Source organism: Canis lupus, chromosome 5, assembly GCF_003254725.2.
Source record: "Canis lupus dingo isolate Sandy chromosome 5, ASM325472v2, whole genome shotgun sequence".
Lineage (NCBI taxonomy): Eukaryota > Metazoa > Chordata > Mammalia > Carnivora > Canidae > Canis > Canis lupus.
In genome coordinates this window covers 47,981,235-48,002,184 of record NC_064247.1, presented here as the reverse complement: position 1 = coordinate 48,002,184, position 20,950 = coordinate 47,981,235, and the positions used below count along the sequence as shown (strand labels likewise).

The 20,950-nt window shown below is 42.4% G+C and overlaps 2 protein-coding genes across 5 annotated transcripts; one reads left to right on the top strand and one right to left on the bottom strand.

The window, feature by feature from the left end:
- The first annotated feature begins 637 nt into the window (after window positions 1-637).
- Window positions 638-19,742, top strand: L1TD1 (LINE1 type transposase domain containing 1). 4 transcript variants are annotated; one of them, XM_049110352.1, is made up of 5 exons: window positions 638-757; window positions 1,852-1,934; window positions 11,198-11,278; window positions 13,995-15,070; window positions 17,680-19,742. In XM_049110352.1, the coding sequence occupies exons 4-5, from the start codon at window positions 14,093-14,095 to the stop codon at window positions 19,297-19,299; spliced, it is 2,598 nt and encodes an 865-aa protein (XP_048966309.1). In that variant the 5' UTR covers window positions 638-757; window positions 1,852-1,934; window positions 11,198-11,278; window positions 13,995-14,092; the 3' UTR covers window positions 19,300-19,742. The 4 variants fall into 4 exon arrangements, with proteins under 4 accessions (XP_048966309.1, XP_048966310.1, XP_048966308.1 ...); XM_049110353.1 differs by lacking the exon at window positions 11,198-11,278; XM_049110351.1 differs by lacking the exon at window positions 638-757 and having other exon boundaries at window positions 1,717-1,934.
- Window positions 4,286-4,738, bottom strand: LOC112647137 (ubiquitin). Its single transcript, XM_025427869.3, has one exon. The coding sequence runs from the start codon at window positions 4,692-4,694 to the stop codon at window positions 4,461-4,463; it is 234 nt and encodes a 77-aa protein (XP_025283654.1). The 5' UTR covers window positions 4,695-4,738; the 3' UTR covers window positions 4,286-4,460.
- Window positions 19,743-20,950: the final 1,208 nt, after the last annotated feature.

The following is a 20,950-nucleotide window of genomic DNA, read 5'->3' as shown; positions in this document are numbered from 1 at the left end:
TCATGAATAAATAAATAAAATCTAAAAAGAAAAAAAGAAGTAGGAGGTGAAAGAACTGGAAATACAATTCGCAAAGGAAACAGCTAGTGCAAAGGCCCTGAGGCAAGACTTTCGGTGTTTTCGGGAGAGGAAAAAGGAGACTGTATACCTGTAATGAGGAGCAGAACTAAGACAACGTGAAAGAGGGAGCCAAGATGGGATGTGGGGTTAGGGTTTTACTGTACCTGAAATAGGAAGGCACTCAGAAAGGAATGATGTGGAGAAGGGCCGCAGAGGGGCCACGGAGAGGGAGAGAGCGGACAGATTCAAGGGTTTGGATATGATTGTGGGGATTGAAGAAGAGAGAGGACTCGAGAATGAACGCGGGGCTTAGCGCCAGCAGGAACTAAGCAACTAGTGTGGCCCTTATTGAGATGTGAGCCTTTTGTCAGGGCTGGCGGGGGTGAGGGCGACGGGGGCGGGCTGGGGGGAGGTCCTGGGGGCGGGGTGGGGCACGCTGGGCCCGGGGCTCCGAGGACTCCGAGCGGAGGTTGGAGCTGGGGGGCGGGGGGCAGCGAGGGGAAGTCGGCAGGTGCTTCGGGACTGGAGGAGCGTGGGGGGGGGGGGGGGCGGGCGCGGGAGTGTAGGGCGCGAGGGGATTGGACTAGAATCTTCCCGACTCCGCCAGGGGAGGGGAGGAGCCGGCAAAACCGGCTGAGCCCCCCCTCGCTCCTCCCTTAGCGCGCTGGTGCGTCCGCAGGCTGGGTCCCTTCTGCAGGTGAGGCTGGCCAGGTGCGGGGGGACGGGCGCCGCGGGGCCCCTCGGGCTCTGCACCCTGCTTTGTTCCCGACGGGCCGGTGGCAGAGGCCCCTTCCTCAGCCTCCCCTCCCCGCAGAGCAGCGGCGTTGGGGCACCCGGCGGCTCAGAAGAGCACGAGACGCTGGATGTCAGGGTTGTGAGTTCGAGACTCACGTTGGGTGGGGAGAGTTTAAAAAAAAAAAAAAAAGGAAGAGCAAAGTAAAATAGCAGTGCCAGGAGGAGAAAGTGAGGCCAAGGAAAGGAGGCAATATTTAAGTACGGGCTTTAAAAGAAGGTTGGGGGGGGGGGGTGCACCTGGGTGGCTCAGCGGTTGAGCGTCTACCTTCGGCCCAGGGCGTGATCCTGGAGACCCGGGATCGAGCCCCGCGTCGGGCTCCCTGCATGGGGCCTGCTTCTCCCTCTGCCTGGGTCTCTGCCTCTCTCCAACTCTCATGAATAAATACAATCTTTAAAATAAGTAAAAGGGTGGGGGAGGTGAACACTTCCTTGGTGTCTTTGGGGAGTGATGGAATGAGGGGAGCGCTTTGGAGCCTGGCGGACCTGGGTGTTAAGTCTGTCCCCTTTTCGTGGATGCCAGGCCTTGAACTTAATCCCCAACCCGGTCTTCGCAGTACTTCCCATAAACTGTACAAGTAAGGGAATAGGTTTGAAGGTAGTGACTTTTTCTGCATCGCCTTCATTGTTAGAAATGACTGAATTCTTTTTCAAACGGTGAATATATATTTACTGCCAAAGTGTCCTAGGAAATAGACCCCAACTAGCACAAAAAAGGAAAACCATCCTCTATCCCTGTCTCTCTGCTTGCCCCCCTCAGGCGGGGCCCTAGATCTCTGCCTTCCCCAGCAGGGCTCCCCAGCCTCCCCTCCCAGACTCTCAGTAACTTTGTATCTTTGCGTAAATTCCTATGATCTTGTAAATCGAAGCTAACACACAGCTAGAAAAGCAAAAGGCTAGAGAGGAGCTTCCCCCCTCCTATATACAAAGTGGAGTACTTCTCTGCATGCTAAACCTTAAACTTTAAATTCTGCATCATGGACTTTGCTTGAACTCTAGACACTGAGACTGCTGTGCAGGAGACCAAGTCCTGTTCTGCAGAGAACTTTCTTCCAAGTGATCGGTCTTCGCTGGGTACGCAGGTGAGACTTGGTGGAGCGGCTGAGAAGCTGGAGAAGTGGAGGGCAGGGGTGCATAGTTCAGAGTGAATTGGGCAATTGACCTTTGGACCGATGAGCTGGGAGTCTTGCAGCAGCTGGTGTAGGCTGGGAATCCTGTGCCTGGGGCCGTGGTTGTCTCCTGTTGGCCGGATCCCAGATTTGGTCACCCCTGGAAGTCGCAGGTGTTTCACAATTCAGTTGTTGCAGGTATCGGAAAATGCTTTTACCCTCCTATGTCAAATTAAAAGGTAGTTTAGACCCGCCACTCGGTTTTGTGAAATAGGTTAGGAAGATCGCACATTCTGTATCTCAAATGTATTATTTTGATGTCAAATGCTAAATTCCTCTCAGAGATGAATGAAAATAAATAGGTGGTCTCTTTCCTGCCCAAGATCCCAGACATCCTGAAATTATATCCACTCTGGCCTCACAATCCCTAATCAGGGAAGGAAACAGGATTTGCAGAGGCTGAGGCTGGAGCACCTTTAGCGAGTTTCTCCCCCACCCCCCTCGATTTGGCGAGTTTCAGGTAGGTTTAGACTGCCGTCAAAAGCTTAGGAAAAATTGGGAGGTTTTTAATCAGTGCAGCCATGAGTTTGGATTTAGGTTTTAAGAAACTTGAATTTACCAGGGAGAGCACTCTAGAGGCTGGAACCTGTTAGAAGGGGCGAGAAATCTTTAGCAATTGACACTCCCAAGGCCGTGGGGGGAGGGGCAGGGGATAAGTTTCCCCTTAATCTCCGGATGGACCATCTTGTTTTGGTTTGCATTTCCTTGGCCTTGACTGCTTTTTCATATGTTTATTATCTACTTGCATTTCCTATGTGGTGCATTTTCAAAGTGAGCAGCCAATTCTGGGGGGGGGGGGGGGGTGTTTTGTTTCTTTTCTTTTCTTTTCTTTTTTCTTTTCTTTTCTCTTTCTTTCCTTTCTTTCCTTTCTTTCTTCTTTTCTTTTCCTGAATGTGTTGGTGGTATTGCAGATTTCCTTTTAGCCAGAAAAAGAAGAGTTAATATTTCCCGGGCCATTCCCTGTGGCCACAGGGTTTGGTTTGCCATTGCATCATTGTGTGCTGTGTCTGGGTGTCTTTTCTGGGTGCAGGGGAGAAGAATAAAGGAAAAGACTAACTTGAACTCCTTCTAAACGGCATTATGCTTTTCCCATTTTAATTACCCAAAAGGTTCAGCAAATTCCCAGTGCCCCTTTCAGGCTGGAGAGGGCAGAGGTTGCCTCTGCATTGGCTGTAATCCATTTTCTAACACACTAGAATCTGTTCTGGTTTGCATTTTCCTGATTCATAAAATTGAGCATATTTTCATGTATACCATCCTTTTTCGTTTCTGCTGGTTCTTTGTGTATATATGAAAATTCTACTGCATGTGTTCTCTGCAGCTTGTTTGTTTGTTTGTTTGTTTGTTTTTTACTATATCAAGGACATTCCAAACCAAACCAGAGTGTTAGGTCTCCAAATATACTCTAAATGGCTGCTTATAGTTGCACCGCGTGGTGGATCGTGGTTCATTGTCTATGTGTTCTTAGGTACAGGTGGTTTTATTCCTGGTGTAGATTCTCAAGGGGAGAGTCCTTATGTATTATACCTGATTTTAAGAGGTTTTCCAATTTCCTGGAAAGTTGTAACTGCTCCCACCCCAGAGAGGTAAAAGGGATTCTTTTTTTTTTTTTTTTTCCCTAATCTTCTGGGATTGGGCAGCTTTTCGTATGTTTGGTATTGCTTTGCAGTGCCTCTTTTTTTTATTTTAGCTTATTGATTTATATGAACTTTTACTACAAGAAACATTAGACTGTTGTTTTTTTTGTGTGTGCGTGGTGGTTTAGAATGTTATTCCCTCTTCTGTGAATCACTTACCTGTTTTAGCTTACTGCCCCCCCCCTTCTGTTTCAGCTTTTTTGCAGTTCAGAACTTTAATGAAAATTATCTGTTCTAGGGCAACCCGGGTGGCTCAGCGGTTTAGCGCCGCCTTCAGCCAGGGTGTGATCCTGGAGACCCGGGATCGAGTCCCACATCGGGCTCCCTGCATGGAGCCTGCTTCTACCTCTGCCTGTGTCTCTGCCTCTCTCTCTGTCTCTCATGAATGAATAAATAAAATATTTAAAAACAAAAAAGGAAAAGAAAATTATCTGTTCTAATGCTAATCTGATGAGGGGTTTGTGTTTTTACACAATGTGGATCAATACTTGATTAGAAGATTTTTTTAAAAATGTATTTAAGTACTCTCTACACCCACTGTGGGGGTCAGACTCAAACTGGGATATCAAGACTTGCCAGGCGCCCCTGAATAGGGGGGGTAGGAATGCAGAAAAGAAATGCACCAACTTTTTTTTTTTTTTTAACCATGCAGCAAAACTTTTATTAACATTTTGAACAGCTATTGAGAAAACCAGTGATTCAGCTCTTACTAAAACTGGTAATTTCTAAACTTGAATTGGGGCAAATGGCTAGAGTGCAGAGCAATGCCATCATTGGGCACTAAGAATTCAAGATTGAAGAATTAACAGCCACCCCTCAGATGGAGAATCAGGTGGAGAGTTGACTTTTTCTGGATGTTGTAATCAGAAAGAGTGCGGCCATCTTCCAGCTGCTTGCCTGCAAAGATGAGCCTCTGCTGGTCAGGGGGGATGCCCTCTTTATCCTGGATCTTGGCCTTCACGTTTTCGATGGTGTCACTGGGCTCCACCTCCAGGGTGATGGTCTTGCCGGTCAGGGTTTTCACGAAGATCTGCATTTTGACCTGCTAACCAACGCAAGTCAATCACGTCCAGTCACCCCCACACCAACACCTTAACAATGCCAGCCGCCTCTGAATAAGTTTTGCTAGGATACTATTTATTTCCTTTAGCTTTTTTATTTTATTTATTTATTTTTAAGATTTTACTTATTTACTCATGAGAGACACAGGCAGAGGGAGAAGCAGGCCCCATGCAGGGAGCCCGACGTGGGACTCCCGGGTCTCCAGGATCACACCCTAGGCCGAAGGCAGGCGCTAAACCGCTGAGCCACCTGGGCTGCCCAGCTTTTTTATTTATTTATTTTGTTGTTGTTGTTGTTTTTGTTTTTTTTAATTTTTATTTATTTATGATAGTCACATCAGAGAGAGAGAGAGAGGCAGAGACACAGGCAGAGGGAGAAGCAGGCAGGCTCCATGCACCGGGAGCCCGACGTGGGACCCGATCCCGGGTCTCCAGGATCGCGCCCTGGGCCAAAGGCAGGCGCCAAACCGCTGCGCCACCCAGGGATCTCCCTCCCCAGCTTTTTTATTAACATACATTGGCAAATGAGCTTTTTAGAAAATCCTTGCAGTGGATCATTTCTCATGCTTAATTTTGCACTTTGTAGTTTTTTTCTCTTTAAGGAAAATTCTTACTTTTGACTATATTGTTTATACTTTTAAATTTCTAGTAGTATTTTTGTTTTTTGTTGTTATTTTTAAGATTTTATATATTCACTCATGAGAGACAGAGAGAGGCAGAGACCCAGGCAGAAGCAGGCTCCATGTGGGAAGCCTGATGTGGGACTCCATCTGGGGACCCTGGGATCACACCCAAGCCAAAGGCTTGGGTCAACCACAGAGACACCCAGGTGCCCTTCTAATAGTATTTTTTGTAAGACCCACAAAGCAGTCTGTTTCATCTGGGAGACCTCGGTGGTATTCTTTTTTCATTTTTTAAAAAGTTCTTTATTTTTCTTAAGGTTTTATTTATTTATTCATGAGACAGAGAGAGAGGCAGAGACACAGGCAGAGGGGGAAGCAGGCTCCATGCAGGGAGCCCAACGTGGGACTCGATCCCGGGTCTTCAGGTTCACACCCTGGACCAAAGGGAGATGCTCAACCGCTTGAGGCACCAAGGTGCCCTAAAAGCTTCAGTATTGTTGTAACTGTACTCATGGTGAACATAAAATATATGTAATTGTTTAATCACTCTTTATATGCCTGGATTACCATAATATTGTATGTCAACCATGCTTCAGGTTAAAAACAAACTTAAGTATTTTTTTTTTTTTAAAGATGTATTTATTTATTTACGACAGACATAGAGAGACTGGCAGAGACACAGGCAGAGGGAGAAGCAGGCTCCATGTACCGGGAGCCCGACGTGGGATTCGATCCCGGGACTCCAGAATCGCGCCCTGGGCCAAAGGCAGGCGCTAAACCGCTGCGCCACCCAGGGATTCCCTTAAGTATTTTTTAAAAATAAAATTCAAACAAGTTTATTAAACAATTCAGGAACTGGGCTGCATCCTGTCTAGCAAATAGAGGGGAGCACCGAAGATCTGCAGAAAGGGAAAAGTTTTTAAAGGCTGGACAAGGAAGTCCTAAAGAGAAAAAGGATTAGTTCAGGTGAGGTCCCACCATCTGGGGACAAAAGCGTTTTAATAAGTGTATTGTCTCCTCGTCCTTTAGAAGAAAGAGAGGGCTCATGTGACAGATTATTGGTGCTGACCAGAAAATTCTTTTTTTTTTTTTTTTCTAGATTTTGTTTATTTATTCATGAGACACACAGAGAGGCAGAGATACAAGCAGAGGCAGAAGCAGGCTCCATGCAGGGAGCCCGATGTGGGACTCGATCCTGGTACCCTGGGATCACTCCCTGAGCTGAAGGCAAATGCTTAACCACTGAACCACCAAGGCTTCCCTGACCAGAAAATTCTTGATCAACTTTTTAAAGGTTATCTTCCTGGGTTGAAACTGCAGTTATGTTAAGTATTCATGCAGTCTTGGTTTACTGAGTTGGGACTGTAACCTATGTGACACCATTTTGGGCCTTTTGAACTTCTTCTATCTCTTAAAAGATAAGAACATTTCTTAAATAACCACAGTATTATCACAGGTAATACCATTCATTAATTCATTTAATAGTTGGTCCACATTCAAAATTTCTGGCCCTTCCACGTTGATTTGCTTGACTGGGATCTGGATAAGGAATAGGTCCCCTTGGTCTTCTAACCTGGAATAGGTCCCCAGCCCCCATGTCACTGAAGTATTGAGGACTGTGGAGTCTTACACAGTGGACTTTATGCATTGCCTTCTCATTGTCGCCTCGACTAAGCGTCAGGTACAACTCCTGATGTTGGATTTTCTAGTTTATTTTATTAGGAGGAATGAATAACTAATATCGATCACTTTTTCTATTAGTAGTCATGTTTCTTTCTCTCTTTTGACCATTTCTCTGACTTAAGATTTTTTTGTATACGTTTTTCCTTTGACCTCCTGCTGCTCATCATTTGAGTTTTGTCATAAGTGAATGGTAGGTTTAAGATATTTTGCAACTATTAATGTTTTCTTTTTTGAGCAGTGTAGTACATTACATGTATAAATTATTTGCTTTTAAACTTCTAGCAGCTTAAGAGATTTTATTTGAGAGGGTGAGAGAGAGCGTGAGCGAGCAGGCCTGTGTGCACACACACCAGCAGGGGGCAGGAGAGGGAGAAACAGACTCCCTGGTGAACACCTGTCCAACATGGGGCTCCACCCCAGGATCCCAAGATCATGACCTGAGCCCAAGTCAAATCCTTAACCAACAGAGCCATCTACATACTCCACCTCTTTTTTTTTTTTAAAGTAGGCTTCATGCCCAGCATGGTGCTTGAACGCACAACCCTGAGATCAAGAGCCCTAAGCTCTCCAACTGAGCCGGCCAAGTGCCCTTCTTAGGGCATTTTTTAGTGTGACCAAACACACAATATAAAACTTACTGTAACTATTCTTTAAATGTAAAATTCACTGGCATTAAACATTTATTTGCATTATTGTGCAACCATCCCCATCCTCAATCTCCAAACTTTTATTTTTCCAAACTGAAATTCTACCATTAAACACAATCTCCCTATTCCCCCTCCCCGCAGCCCCCTGGCAAGACCATTGTACTTTCTTATTCTGTGAATTCGATGATGTTTAGGTACCTCATATAAGTAGCCTCATACAGTACTTGTCCTTTTGAGACTGGCTTAGCATGTCCTCAAGGTTCATTTATGTTGTAGCAAGTTATCAGATGTTTCTTTTTTTTTAAAAAAATATTTATTTATTTATTTATTCATGAGAAACCGAGCGAGCGCGCGCGAGAGCGGCAGAGGGAGAAGTAGGCTCCATGCAGGGAGACCGACGTGGGACTTGAACCTGGGTCTCCAGGATCACGCCCTGGGCTGAAGGCAGTGCTAAATGGCTGAGCCACCCGGGCTGCCCAGATGTTCCTTTTTAAGGCTGAATAATCCATTGTATGTGTATGCCACATTTCCTTCCTTCATCTTTTGAAGGTGTCTGTACAAATTACTTAGTTCTTGTTTTTAGTTTTTTTTTTTGTTTTAAAGATTTTATTTACTCATCAGAGACACAGGCAGAGGGAGAAGCAGGCTCCATGCAGAAAGCCTGATGTGGGACCTGATCCCAGGACTCTGGGATTATAACCTGAGTTAAAGGCAGACACTTACCACTGAGCCACCTAGGCATCCCTTGTTTTGAGTTCTTGTGGTTAAATATCCAGAAGGGGCATTGCTGGATCATATGGTCATCCTGTGTTTCATTTTAGGAGGAGCCACCTTATTGTTTTCCATAGCAACTCCCTGCATTCTTGAATAAACCGACTTGATCTTGGTGTATCCTTTTAAATAGTGTTGGATTTTATCTGCTGCTATTTTTTTTCTCTCTCTCTCTTTTTTTTAAGACTTTATTTATTCATGAGACAGGCAGAGGGAGAAGCAGGCTCCATGCAGGGAGCCCGACATGGGACTTCATCTCAGGTCTCCAGGATCAGGCCCTGGGCTGAAGGCAGTGCTAACTGCTGAACCACCCGGGCTGCCCTTCTTTTTTTTTTTTTTTTTTTTTTTTTAAGGATTTTATTTATTTCTCTGAGAGAGTTAGAGTGCGAGCAGGAGGAGTAGCAGAGTGAGAGGGAGAAGCAGGCTCCACCCCCCTGAGCAGGGAGCCAATGTGAGGTGGACCCCTATCCCAGGACCCTTAGCTTGGGGGGACCATGACCTGAGCCGAAGGGAGATGCTTAACCAATGACCCACCCAGGTGCCTCTAACCTTTACTATTTAAATGCCATACATAGAAAGACTCACTTTTAAATTTATGCTATCATAACTTTTCATATTTTGATTTTTCTAGAATGAGAAATTTTTGAACCGTGTGACTATAAGTGTGTATCCTTTTTGTCCCAATATGAATGACCTATTAGCTGCTCCTATGATTCTTTTTTTTTTTTTTTTTGTAAGATTTAATTTATTTATTCATGAGAACACACAGAGAGGATTGAGAGAGAGGCAGAGACACAGGCAGAGGGAGAAGCAGGCTCCATGCAGGGAGCCCAACATGGGACTCGATCCCGGGTCTCCAGGATCACGACCTGGGCTGAAGGTGGCGCTAAACCACTGAGCCACCCGGGCTGCCCTCCTATGATTCTTATATCCCTTTTTGTAGTAGTCCCTAAAGTTCTTTTTTTTTTATGCAGACAAGATATTTCATGCTAATTTTTTCTAACTAATAAACAATTTTTGGAGCAGTTTTAGGTTCACAGCACACTGAGTGCAAAGTACAGAGAACTCCTCCCATATGCTCCCTGCCACCACACACATGCAGCCTCTGTGATCAGCATCCCACACCCTAGTGGCACATTTGTTACCATCATTGAATTTACATCGATATATATCATCATCACCCAGAGTCCGTCGGTTGCATTAGGGTTTATTCTTGGTGAGTGAATTTTCTGAGTTTCTGTGACTTTTGACAACTGGGTGACATGTATCTGCCACTGTATCATACAAAAGAATTTCACTGGGACACCCCAGTGGCTTAGCGGTTGAGCGTCTGACTTTCGCTCAATGGCCTGATCCCAGAGTCCCCAGATCCAGTCCCACCCACATCAGGCTCCTATTTGGAGCCTGCTTCTCCCTCTGCCTGTCTCGTCTCTGCCTCTCTGTGTCTTTCGTGGATAAATAAGTAATAAAATCTTTTAAAAAACAGAACAAAAGAATTTCACTATCCTAAAAATCTTGTGTTCTTGCCTGTTTATCTCCCTCCCCTCAATTCCTGAGAACTGATCTTTTTCTCTCTGTAGTTTTGACTTTCCCAGAATGTCATGTAATTGGAAACCTACAGTATGTAGCCTTTCCAGGTTGGTTTCTTTGACTTAGTAATATGCATTAGTCTCCTCCATGTCTTCTATGGCTTACTAACTCCTTTCTTTTTAGCAATGAAGAATAGTAACCACAGTTTATCCACCTACTGAAAGATATCTTGGTTCCTTCTCAGTTAAGGCTGCTAGGGCAGCCCTGGGTGGCTCAGCGGTTTAGCGCCACCCTCCACCCAGGGCATGATCCTGGAGACCCAGGATCGAGTCCCCTGTCAGGCTCCCTGCATGGAGCCTGCTTCTCCCTCTGCCTGTGTCTCTCATGAATAAATAAATAAACTTTAAATAAATAAATAAATAAATAAATAAATAAATAAATAAATAAATAAGCAAGCCAGCCAGCCAGCCTCTCGGGGTGGACGCAGGTTTTGTATGGATACAAGTTTTTTCACTCCTTTGGATGAATTACAAAGGAGCATGATTGTAGGGTCATCTGGTAAGAGTATGTTTAGTTTTGCAAGAAACTGCCATAGTGTCTTCGAAAGTAGCTGTAATATTTGCATAATATTATTTGCATCAACAGAGTGAATGCATGTTCCTGTTACTCTGCATTCTTATCAGCATCTGATGTTAGTAGTTCAGATTTTGGCCATTCTGATAGGCGTGTTCTGGTATCTAGTTATTTTAATTTGCATTTACCTGATGACACACAATGGAGCATCTTTTCATATGCTGACTTGCTGTTTGTAGATCTTCCCTGGTGCAATGTCTCTTCAAGTCTTTTGCCTATTTTTTTAATCAGGTTGTTCATTTTCTTTGGACTAGGTTGTAGGAGTTTCATGTATATTTTGGATAACAATCCTTTATCAGATAGGTCTTTGGGAAATATTTTCTCCCAGTAAATGGCTTATAGCATCTTCTTAAGTCTCACGCTGATATGATTTTTTTTCCTTTGTTTTTGGAATGTTTGTTGGTTATGGAGTTAACTGCCTATGGGCATATGAATCACAAATGTGTATCTGCAGAGCAGAAACTAGGTTGGGTTCTAGACATGCTTATCTGGTTCTCTTAATTACTGCAAGAGCACTTCACACTTCATGAGTTCAACAAAATGTGTACTCTTCCTTTAAAACCTGGCTTTTTCCTGACCTTCCCCATTTAGAAGCCAGATCCACCAGAGCCGGCCCTCCTGCTCCCTCCCTCCGTGGGTTACCCTTCCAAGACGCTTGCTCCAGCCTTGCAGGTAGTTTCTCCCCTGCGTGAAATGTACTTGCTTCTGTTCTTTGCTATGTAACTGCTGCTTATTTCTCAGATTCCATATGAACTACTTCTTCAGGGGAAGCCTTCCTGAGTCTCCCTTGAATACATAAAATGACACCTGGTATAGACACTTATGACCCTTGACCCCGTACTTTGTAAGTGGGCACAATGGCGATTTGATACTTGTTTCTCCCTAGATATTTACCCCCTTTCAGGGGAGGTTTCACATCAGGGTTTTGTTTTGTTTTGTTTTGTTTTGCTTTCTCTTTGTGGGGAAAGGGGGGCAGAGGGATGGAGGGAGACTCTTAGGGAGGTTCCATGCTCAGCACCAGCTTGATGCAGGGCTTCATCTCTGATCTCAGGACCTGAGCTGAAAACAAGAATTGGATACTTAGGGATGCCTGGGTGGCTCAGCGGTTGTTTCTGGAGACCAGGGATCAAGTCCCACATCGGGGCTCCCTGCATGGAGCCTGCTTCTCCCTCTGCCCCTGTCTCTGCCTCTTCCTCTCTGTGTCTCTCATGAATAAATAAATAAAATCTTTAAAAAGAAATTAAAAAAAAAAGAATTGGACACTTAACTGAGTGAGCCACCATGCGCCCCTCTGTGTCAGTTTTTTACTCAACATCTTTTTCCTTTCCTATCCAGCACAGTAACTAGTATACAGTCCCTCACTAAGTGTGGGTAGTGGGCAGCGCCTCAGTGATTGAGTGGATTGGGCATCTGACTTCAGCTCAGGTCATGATCCCAGGATCCTGGGATTGAGCCCCAAGTCAGGCTCCGTGCTCAGATGGGAGTCCATTTCTCCCTCTCCCTCTGTCCCTTCCCCACCCAGCTCATGCTCTCACTCTCTCAAAGAAATTAAACCTTTAAAAAAGAAATAAATGTTTCTGGGAACTTATGCTCATGTCTGAATTCAGAAATTTTATCGATATTATATATAGATATATATGCATCTTTTATTAACCTTGCACCCGACCCGATGATTTTTTTTTTCAATCAGATGACTTCATTCCAGTGAGAGTTATCTATTGCTATGATCTGTGTTTTTTATCCCTCCATTCGATGCTTGAAAGGTTTTCTGGTTCGGTTCCTCAAAGTTACTATTAGTACTCATGAGTCCTATTAACCTTTACTCTTCGGCTCATCTTCTTTGATAATCGCTAGCACTTTTGTTTATTTACCCTAATCTCCTTCCATTAAGTTGCTAAATTCTCTTACAGAGGAGGGAATTTTTCTTTTCATACCTGTAAGTTCAAGCAGTTTGAGTCTTGAAGGCAGGTGGTACAACTTTTAGTGTATCAGCAGCAAAGTCAAGTGGGTAGCTATGTTTTGCAGAGGAAAAGATTCAGGAACAGGCATCCCAGCTGTTGTCCAAAGCGTGTGTATTGTGCATACCTGCTTCCTATCCTTGTTAACTAAGTGATGAGGAATGGGGGTGGTTTGTTCCTTTACACCACGCAGGGTCAGGACCACAGGGTGGAATGCTGAAAAACAAAAATGAACAACCGGAGTCTCCTCATGCAAAGATAAAGGGGCCTTTGTGAGGTGGGAGTAGGCATGGGTTTTCTGCTCCTCTCAAATCCATATTTGCATTCTGGAAAGTAATATTCTGAATTGACTTGAGAGCTGGGTATGTTTTTTTTTTTTTTTTAAGATTGATTTATTGATGTGAGAGGGAGAGCCTGTGGAGCGGGGGCAGAGGAAGAGAGAGAGAAAGAGAATCTCAAACTCCCCACTGAGCACAGAGCTCCAAGCCCCCAGAGATCATGACCTGAGCTGAAATAGAGTCATGCTCTTGGGCAGCCTGGATGGCTCAGTGCTTTAGCACCACCTTCAGCCCAGGGCCTGATCCTGGAGACTCGCACGTTGGACTCCCTGCGTGGAGCCTACTTCTCCCTCTGCCTGTGTCTCTGCCTCTCTCTCTTTCTGTGTGTCTCTCATGAATAAATCAATAAAATCTTAAAAAACAAACAAACAGATCTTAAACGACTGAGCCACCCAAGCGCCCCGAGAGCATGTTTAAAGAAATTAAAGTCTTTTTTTTTTTTTTTTTTTAAATTTTTATTTATTTATGATAGTCACACACAGAGAGAGAGAGAGGGGCAGAGACACAGGCCGAGGGAGAAGCAGGCTCCATGCACCGGGAGCCCGACATGGGATTCGATCCCGGGTCTCCAGGATCGTGCCGTGGGCCAAAGGCAGGCGCCAAACCGCTGCGCCACCCAGGGATCCCTAGAAATTAAAGTCTTAATGTTAACTATCTCTGCATCAAAGAAAGGGCCTTCTCTTTCCATTTTGTATAAGATTCTATTCAAGTCCTTAAACTTTAAGAATTGGGTATGGTACATTCATTTTAGTAATGTCTATTTTCTTGTACTCTGTTTAATCCTCACAGAGAACACAGGCAGCAAAGTTAATAGTATAGGAAACTGGTCAATTTCTGTCATTCGTTTTCATCTACTATTTGGTTGATTTATGGCATTGAAAGCTTTACTTGAGTGCGGTCTTAATAATCTTTTATGAATTTTGAATTCTTTTTTTTTTGTTAGTATGCATACACCCATCTTGTCACCCTTTGTATTAAATTGTGGTGGAGTTCTCATACTATGGTATACTTAACCACATTCATATTCTTGATTATTGTGCTTCTCAAGAATTCATCAGTAAATGAGTTTCTGTTTTTGTTTTTATATTTCAGATGATATATATATTATAAAGATTTTTGAGTTTGGGAAAGTCTAGCAGACCTGCAAGAACAAAAGTTACTCTTCAGGAAAATAAAACAACATATCCACAATGTCCATTGCAGAGTCAGAAATTGTTAGACTTGCAAAGAAACAGGAATGTAGCAACCATAGGGAAGGCATTCAGTTGCTAGAAGACCAGGAGATGGCTCAGGTATTAGATTTAAAAGGCAAAGATGTGTCAGCAGTTATGCTGATGAAGTTTAAAGGCTTGATGGAAAGCCTGGAGTTAATGGTTGAAGAGATAAGGGAATCCTTTAAAAATGACCTAATGGAAATTTTAGGAGTAGAAAGTAAAATACCTGAAGTGAAAAATAAAAACAACACCAATACCAAAAAGGAGTGGCAACAAATAAAAGGCTCAACCACACAAAAACCATGTTCGGTAGAGAAAATAGAAGGAGCAAACTCTGACATAGTTGAAGATACTGAAAATGTGGCTTCTAAAAGAAAAGAAATAAGTGAACTGAGTAGCAAATTAGACAAACCTGAGGACTACAGTGTGGACCAAGGCAAGGAATTGTCCCATGATGAATCACAAAATGACAAAGTCCTGGAAAGTGTGGAGGAAACCAGAGGCAATTTAGACAACACTTGTGAAGATTGTATCATACTTACAGAAGTAACACAAGAGAACCAAGAGATTGGAGAAGATGAACAGGTCAAAGAAAAAAGAGAGGAAAAAATCCCTCAGAATTTAGAGAATAAAGAGAAAACTCTAAAAGCCTCCAGAGAAGATGAAGGAGCAGTACTTAGGTTGACAGCAGACTTTTCATCAGCAACACTGGACGTTAGTAAGCAATGGAGTAATGTCTTCAACATTCTGAGGGAAAATGATTTTGAACCTAAAGTTCTATGCCAAGTTAAGTTAACATTTAAGTGTGATGGTGAAGTAAGGACCTTTTCAGATATGCAAAGTCTCAGCAATTTTACTAGCCAAAAACCATTTATGAACAAATTACTGAAAGGTGTACTCCCACAAAATGAAAAAATAAAGAAAGGAAGAAGTTACGGAATTCAAGAAAAAGTGGTAAGTATACAGATCTGTGGAGCTTATATGCAGAGAATAAGTAATAGTTGGTAAAGTTCTTCTAGAGTTTAAACCAATTTTTAAGAAATAATTAAAAGTAAAAGCAATGACCTTAAGAGTAATGACTTCAAGGCTTTTTTTCTTTTAATGGGTGGTGTTGGAAGATTGGAAGAGGTTAGATTTGAGAAGAGTTTGTACATAATCATTACAGATGTTAAAAGAAAAATTTAAATGTTATGTATTTAAGGGTAAACAATAGGATAGTCGCTTTTAAATCATTAAAAGGGAAAAATAGAAACAAACAGTTGAGTAAATTCAGTTAAAAGCCCTCATGCAGTGGGATTATGAAAAAAATGACCAAATAGAAGTGTGTTCAACTTTCAATTTATAAAGTAGTCCTAAATTGTCTTCATTGGTAGTCAGGGAAAAGTAAATTATTTTACTAAAGCCTATTCTAGGGTTCATTATGTTGATATCTAGCTGTTACCCATTCCATGTATAAAGATCTTGGTTTCTTAGATTATGTTCCCATGTATTTGATTTCATTGAAAACACATTAGGTTATTTTCTGAATATTTTTTGTGATCCCAATCTTAAAAGGTAGTTCCTGTGGTATATTGTAGACATTCTCTATCTCCCATCTTCAGTGTATATTTCTTATATTTGTCTGTGATGTAAGACCGTAGTCTAGTTTCATTCTTTTGCATGTGACTGTCCAGTTTTCCCAGCACCATTTATTAAAGGGACTATCTCCCTTGCATATTCTTGCCTCCTTTTTCCATATATTAGTTGACCATATACATGTGAGTTTGTTTCTGGGCTCCCTATTCTGTTTACATTGATTTGTATGTTTTTGTGAACTATCCTGCAATACCATACTGTTTTGATTACTATAGTTTTGTAATTCGGTATGAAATCAGACTGTGATGACTCCTGCCTTATTCCTTTTCAAGACAGCTTTGGGTATTTGTGGTCTTTTGTGATTCCATACAAATTTTAGGATTGTTATATTCCTATGAAAAATGGCATTGGAATTTTAGTAGAGATTGCATTGAATCTGCAGATTGCCTTGAGTAGTATAGACATTTTAACAATATTCTACCAATTAATGAGCACAGAATACCTCCATTTATTTGTATCCTCAGAGGCCTGTATCCTATGCCAGTATTTTTTTAAAGATTTTATTTATTCATGAAAGACAGAGGGGCAGAGACATAGGCAGAGGGAGAAGCAAGCTCCCCATGGGGTCCTGGGATAATGACCTGAGCCAAAGGCAGATGCTCAACCACTGAGCCACTCAGGTGCCCCCCAAGCCAGTATTTTCGATGTGTTTTCAAAAGAATACCCAATTCTTTTGCCCTCCCAACATTTTGAAGTGTAAAATATTTCTAAAATGACAGTCTAGAATTAGGAAATATACTTGGATCAACAAATTCTTTGAGAATTCACCTAACCTCAGAATTTAACTGTTCCCCAGAGATTTACACAGATGAGGTACCCAACCTGTCCTGGACAGTTGATGGGGAGGAGGGGTGGAAGGACAAATAGTGATCAGCTAGCCCTAAATACAGAAGAGTCTGTAACAGAGGGAGCATTAAAAAGCTCAGAGGTACGTACAGGGTTTCAAGGAATATTATGAGCCAATTTCTGTATTAGAGATAACTATCTCAGGCTCAGTACCTAGGTTGTCATATTTAACCCTCCCAACAATCTGAAATAGTGCTGTCTTATTTATTATTTATTTATTTATATTTTTAAAATATTTTGTTTTTCCATTCATCAAAGAGAGAGAGAGAGGCAGACACACAGGCAGAGGGACAAGCAGGCTCCATGCAGGGAGCCCGACATGGGACTCAATCCTGGGTGTCCAGGATCAGACCCTGGGCTGAAGGTGGTGATAAACTGCTGAGCCACCGGGCTGCCCCTCTTTATTTATTCTGTTAGTGCTGTCTTTAGATGCTGTTCTAGAGGGCAAGCTGATGCACCAGTAGCAAATATGACAGCTGGATTTGAACAAGCCAATCTTTTTAAAGTAGTCTTCATGTCCAAAGTGGGGTTTGAATTCATGACCCTGAGATTGAGTCACGTGCTCTACCAAATGAGCCTGTACTACTAACCAAAACATGCTTTCCTTTTGAGTAATGTGGTTGGAGCTTGAACTACAAAGAGGGATATTTAAGAAATACTAGATTTACTTTTATTTCCTTTGAGGAAAAAATAAATATGAATATTGGGCTTTTTGTTTGTTTGTTTGTTTTGGTAGTGTTCCTGAAGTTAGAGAAGTGTCTACCTTAGGGTCCTGCATGTAATCAGACGTTGACCTAACAAGTTGTTTTTGAGAGTCAGTGTTGGGAATATAGAAGGAACACACTAAATGTTATGACCCCATGGAAATTTGCAAATGCTGCACCAATACCAGGTGTGATGGGGTGATCAGAAGGGAAACTTATTTGAGGACCTAAGCATTCAAGAATAAGTAATACTTAAATAATTTTTTAGATATTTGGTAATTGTTAAGATGGTGGTCCTATTAAACTTAAAGAGTGAAAGCATTGATTCCTTTAAAAGATACAGGATACAAAGTTTTGTTTTCTTTTTTTTTACTTCAGGAAAAAACTCGATTAGATTCAAAGAATGGAGCTGAGGGGGAAGTCAGTGATGGCTTGAGCTTTCTCTTTGTTAAAGAAGTAAAGGTTGCTGAGCCAGAGGAGGTGAAGAATTTAGAGATGCCAGAAGAAGACTCTTCAGAGCTGGAAGATGAGGAAGAAGAGGCTTCGGGCCTGGAGGAAGAGGAAGAAGAGACTTCAGGGCTAGAGGAGGAGGAAGACACTTCTGAGCTGGAAGAAGAGGTGGGAAATGAGGCTTTGGCGCTGGAGGAGGAAGGAGAAGAGGAGGCTTCAGTATCCTATAAGAAACCAGCTTCAACATTTCAGTGTCATTCTGTGGTAAATACAAAATATGGAGTTGAGGAAAAAAACAGTAATGACTTGGAGATTGTTTTAATTGAAGAGGTAGTAGAAGATTCTGACCCAGAGGAGGAAGAAGGTTCAGAGTGGGAAATGGAAGTAGTCTTATCTTGGGAGGAAGGAGAGGACTCTGAAGTAGAAAATATAAAGACTGCCTCCCAGATTGAGAAAAAAGAGGCCTCAGATGGACTTAAAGAAATTGCCTGTGATTATTTGGCTCGGGACTTTGAGAAGAAAAAACTGGTGAAATACCAGATGGTACAAAAAGCCCAGAATAAAGAGGAAACAGCTATGCCCAGAAACCAAGGAATTGGGACAGTCTGTCGTACCTTGCGTTTGGCCTCTCCCTCAACATCACTAGAGCTAAGTCCTGATAAGCAGAAAAGGCATTTAAGTACAAATTTGAGTACTCCATCAGGGATCACCAAATTTTTAAGGAAAACTGAGAAAGGGCGACACAAAACCCTACAAACAGATGCACAAACGTCTAAAGAAACAGACTTAATACAAGAAACAGAAGAAAACTTTAGAAGAAATATACATACCAACTTTAGAGAGCTACAGGAGGAGGTTGCCAATATTAAAAATTCTCTTCCAGAGGTCTTAGAAATAAGTTCTATAGATGTTCTGAATAGCAGAATAAATATACTTGAGGAGAGAATGGACAGCCTAGAAGATCGTATTGAAGAATTCTCTAAGGATACAATGCAAATGGCCAAACAGATAATAAATAAAGAAAGGTCAAGAGACATAGAGGATAGATCGAGAAGTTCCAACATCCGTTTGATAGGAATTCCAGAAAAAGATAATAAAGAGAATGGAGCAGAAGAAATAATTAATGAAATCATTGAAGAAAACTTTCCAGAGCTAAAGGATTCAAGTCCTGCGGTTGTCAGTGCTTATCGAATACCTAGTAAGATTGATGAGAAGAGACTCACTCCTAGACACATCTTGGTGAAATTTGGGAATTCTAGTGACAAAGAAAAAATCCTAAAGGCTTCCAGAAAGAGAGAAATAACATACAGAGGAATGAGAATCAGACTGACCGCAGATTTATCATTGGACACTCTAGATGCTAGAAGTCAGTGGAGCAATATAATACAAATTCTGCAGGCAAAAGGCTTTACACCTAGAATCCTATACCCAGCCAAATTGGCATTTGATTTTGAAGGTAAAATGAAGACATTTTTTGATACTGAAGAGTTCACAAAGTTTGTTTCCTGCACACCGTCTTTGAAAGAATTACTGGAGGATATACTTTAGCCATCTAGGATGAGTATAATAAACCTGTACACACAGTACATATTACCTTCCTCTCACAGCAAAAGCCAAAAAGGAAAACAAAAATAAAATGCCACAATCCTACCCAGGAGGATGGATCGTGAACAGTATACTTTGGGGAGAAGGGGAAAGGAACTTTACAGATGCTTCTTAGATGTTGGTGAAGTTAAAGGGTGTATTAAAATTAGTGTTAATCATTTTAGCTTCTGTAGGAGTAGGCTTTCCAAACTACTGGGGAGAGGGAGAGAATCCATGTAAACAGGAAGAGGTGGGGTGAAAGCAATAGAAAAGCACAGGAAAAAAGATAACAGTATAAGTAGGGAAAGATGCAAAACTTGAACTTTTATTGCAAGAAGATATTCAACTTTATATCCTTTATCATGATGTGAATCTTCAATCTGTATATTAAACCTTTTTCCTTTGAATATGCTTCCTTTGGTTACTTTTCTACTTTACATTTTCTGGTATATTTTGTCATTCCATAGTTTATAATCTTTACCTTTTATTGTGGAAACCCATCCAGTGGAGAGGTCAAATCTTTCCTAATGTTGGACATTAATGTATTTTCAGTTGTTAAATGATTTAGAGTAAATTGATTTGCAATGTGTGGATAAGAAACAAAAGAGGATGAAGTAACCATTTTACGGCTTTTGCTATTATACGGGCTTATTTAGCATATTTAATTTTTAAAAAGTCATCTGTTCTAACTCTGACCTTCATGGACCTTTCTGCAAACTGATTGCTATTGCAAATTCCCTGGCCTCCGTACACCTGGCTTTGAGTTCTTACTCTACTGTGTGACCCGAGGTAAGTTACTAATGATGCCACTTGAATCTCCAGTTCCTTCATCTGTAACTGGGTTCATTCCTTCCTCATGCGTTTCTTGTAAAATTCTGCAAGATGACACTTGTGCCCAATATAAGAATCCTCAGTAGATGGGAAATCCTGCTTCTTCGCCAGTAGATCTAAAGTAAAGCTGATTGCCCTTCTCCCAGTTGTTGATTTTATTTTTAAGCTCTCCAGCCAACATACAGCCCCAACATCCAAGAATTGCCTGGTCTATACCAACTGAGCCAGCCAGGCACCCCCCAGTTGATTTTATTTTTTTAAAAGATTTTTATTTGTTTATTCATGAGAGACACACACAGAGAAGCAGAGACACAGGCAGAGGGAGAAGCAGGCTCCACGCAGGGAGCCCCATGTGGGACTCGATCCGGGGTCTCCAGGAACATGCCCTGGGCTGAAGGCAGGTGCTAAACCCCTGAGCCACCCAGGCTGCACACCCCCCTCTCCGGCCGCCCCCCTTCCCCCAGTTGATTTTTAGAGTGCTACCACAGGAGGCCATTTTCTGTTGAGTTGGGAATGAGTGGGCCAAAAAACAAGATGTTTAGTCAGAGGTATTCCATTATCTTTCTACTCTGCTGCATTTCATTTGCTATGTCTGGCTTACAGGCTTTTCTCCCCGCAATTTTTCTTTACTTTGTAATGGGCAGCCCAGGTGGCTCAGTGGTTTAGCTCGACCTTCAGCCCAGGATGTGATCCTGGAGACCTAGGATTGAGTCCTACGTCAGGCTCCCTGCATGGATCCTTTTTCTCCCTCTGCCTGTGTCTCTGCCTCTCTCTCTGTCTCCTG

Coding starts and splice junctions, on each gene's coding strand:
- LOC112647137 (XM_025427869.3), bottom strand. CDS start 4,694: ATGCAGATCTTCGTGAAAACCCTGACCGGCAAGACCATCACCCTGGAG.
- L1TD1 (XM_049110353.1), top strand. CDS start 14,093: ATGTCCATTGCAGAGTCAGAAATTGTTAGACTTGCAAAGAAACAGGAA. Junction 15,071..17,679: donor ACGGAATTCAAGAAAAAGTG/GTAAGTATACAG, acceptor TTTTTACTTCAG/GAAAAAACTCGATTAGATTC.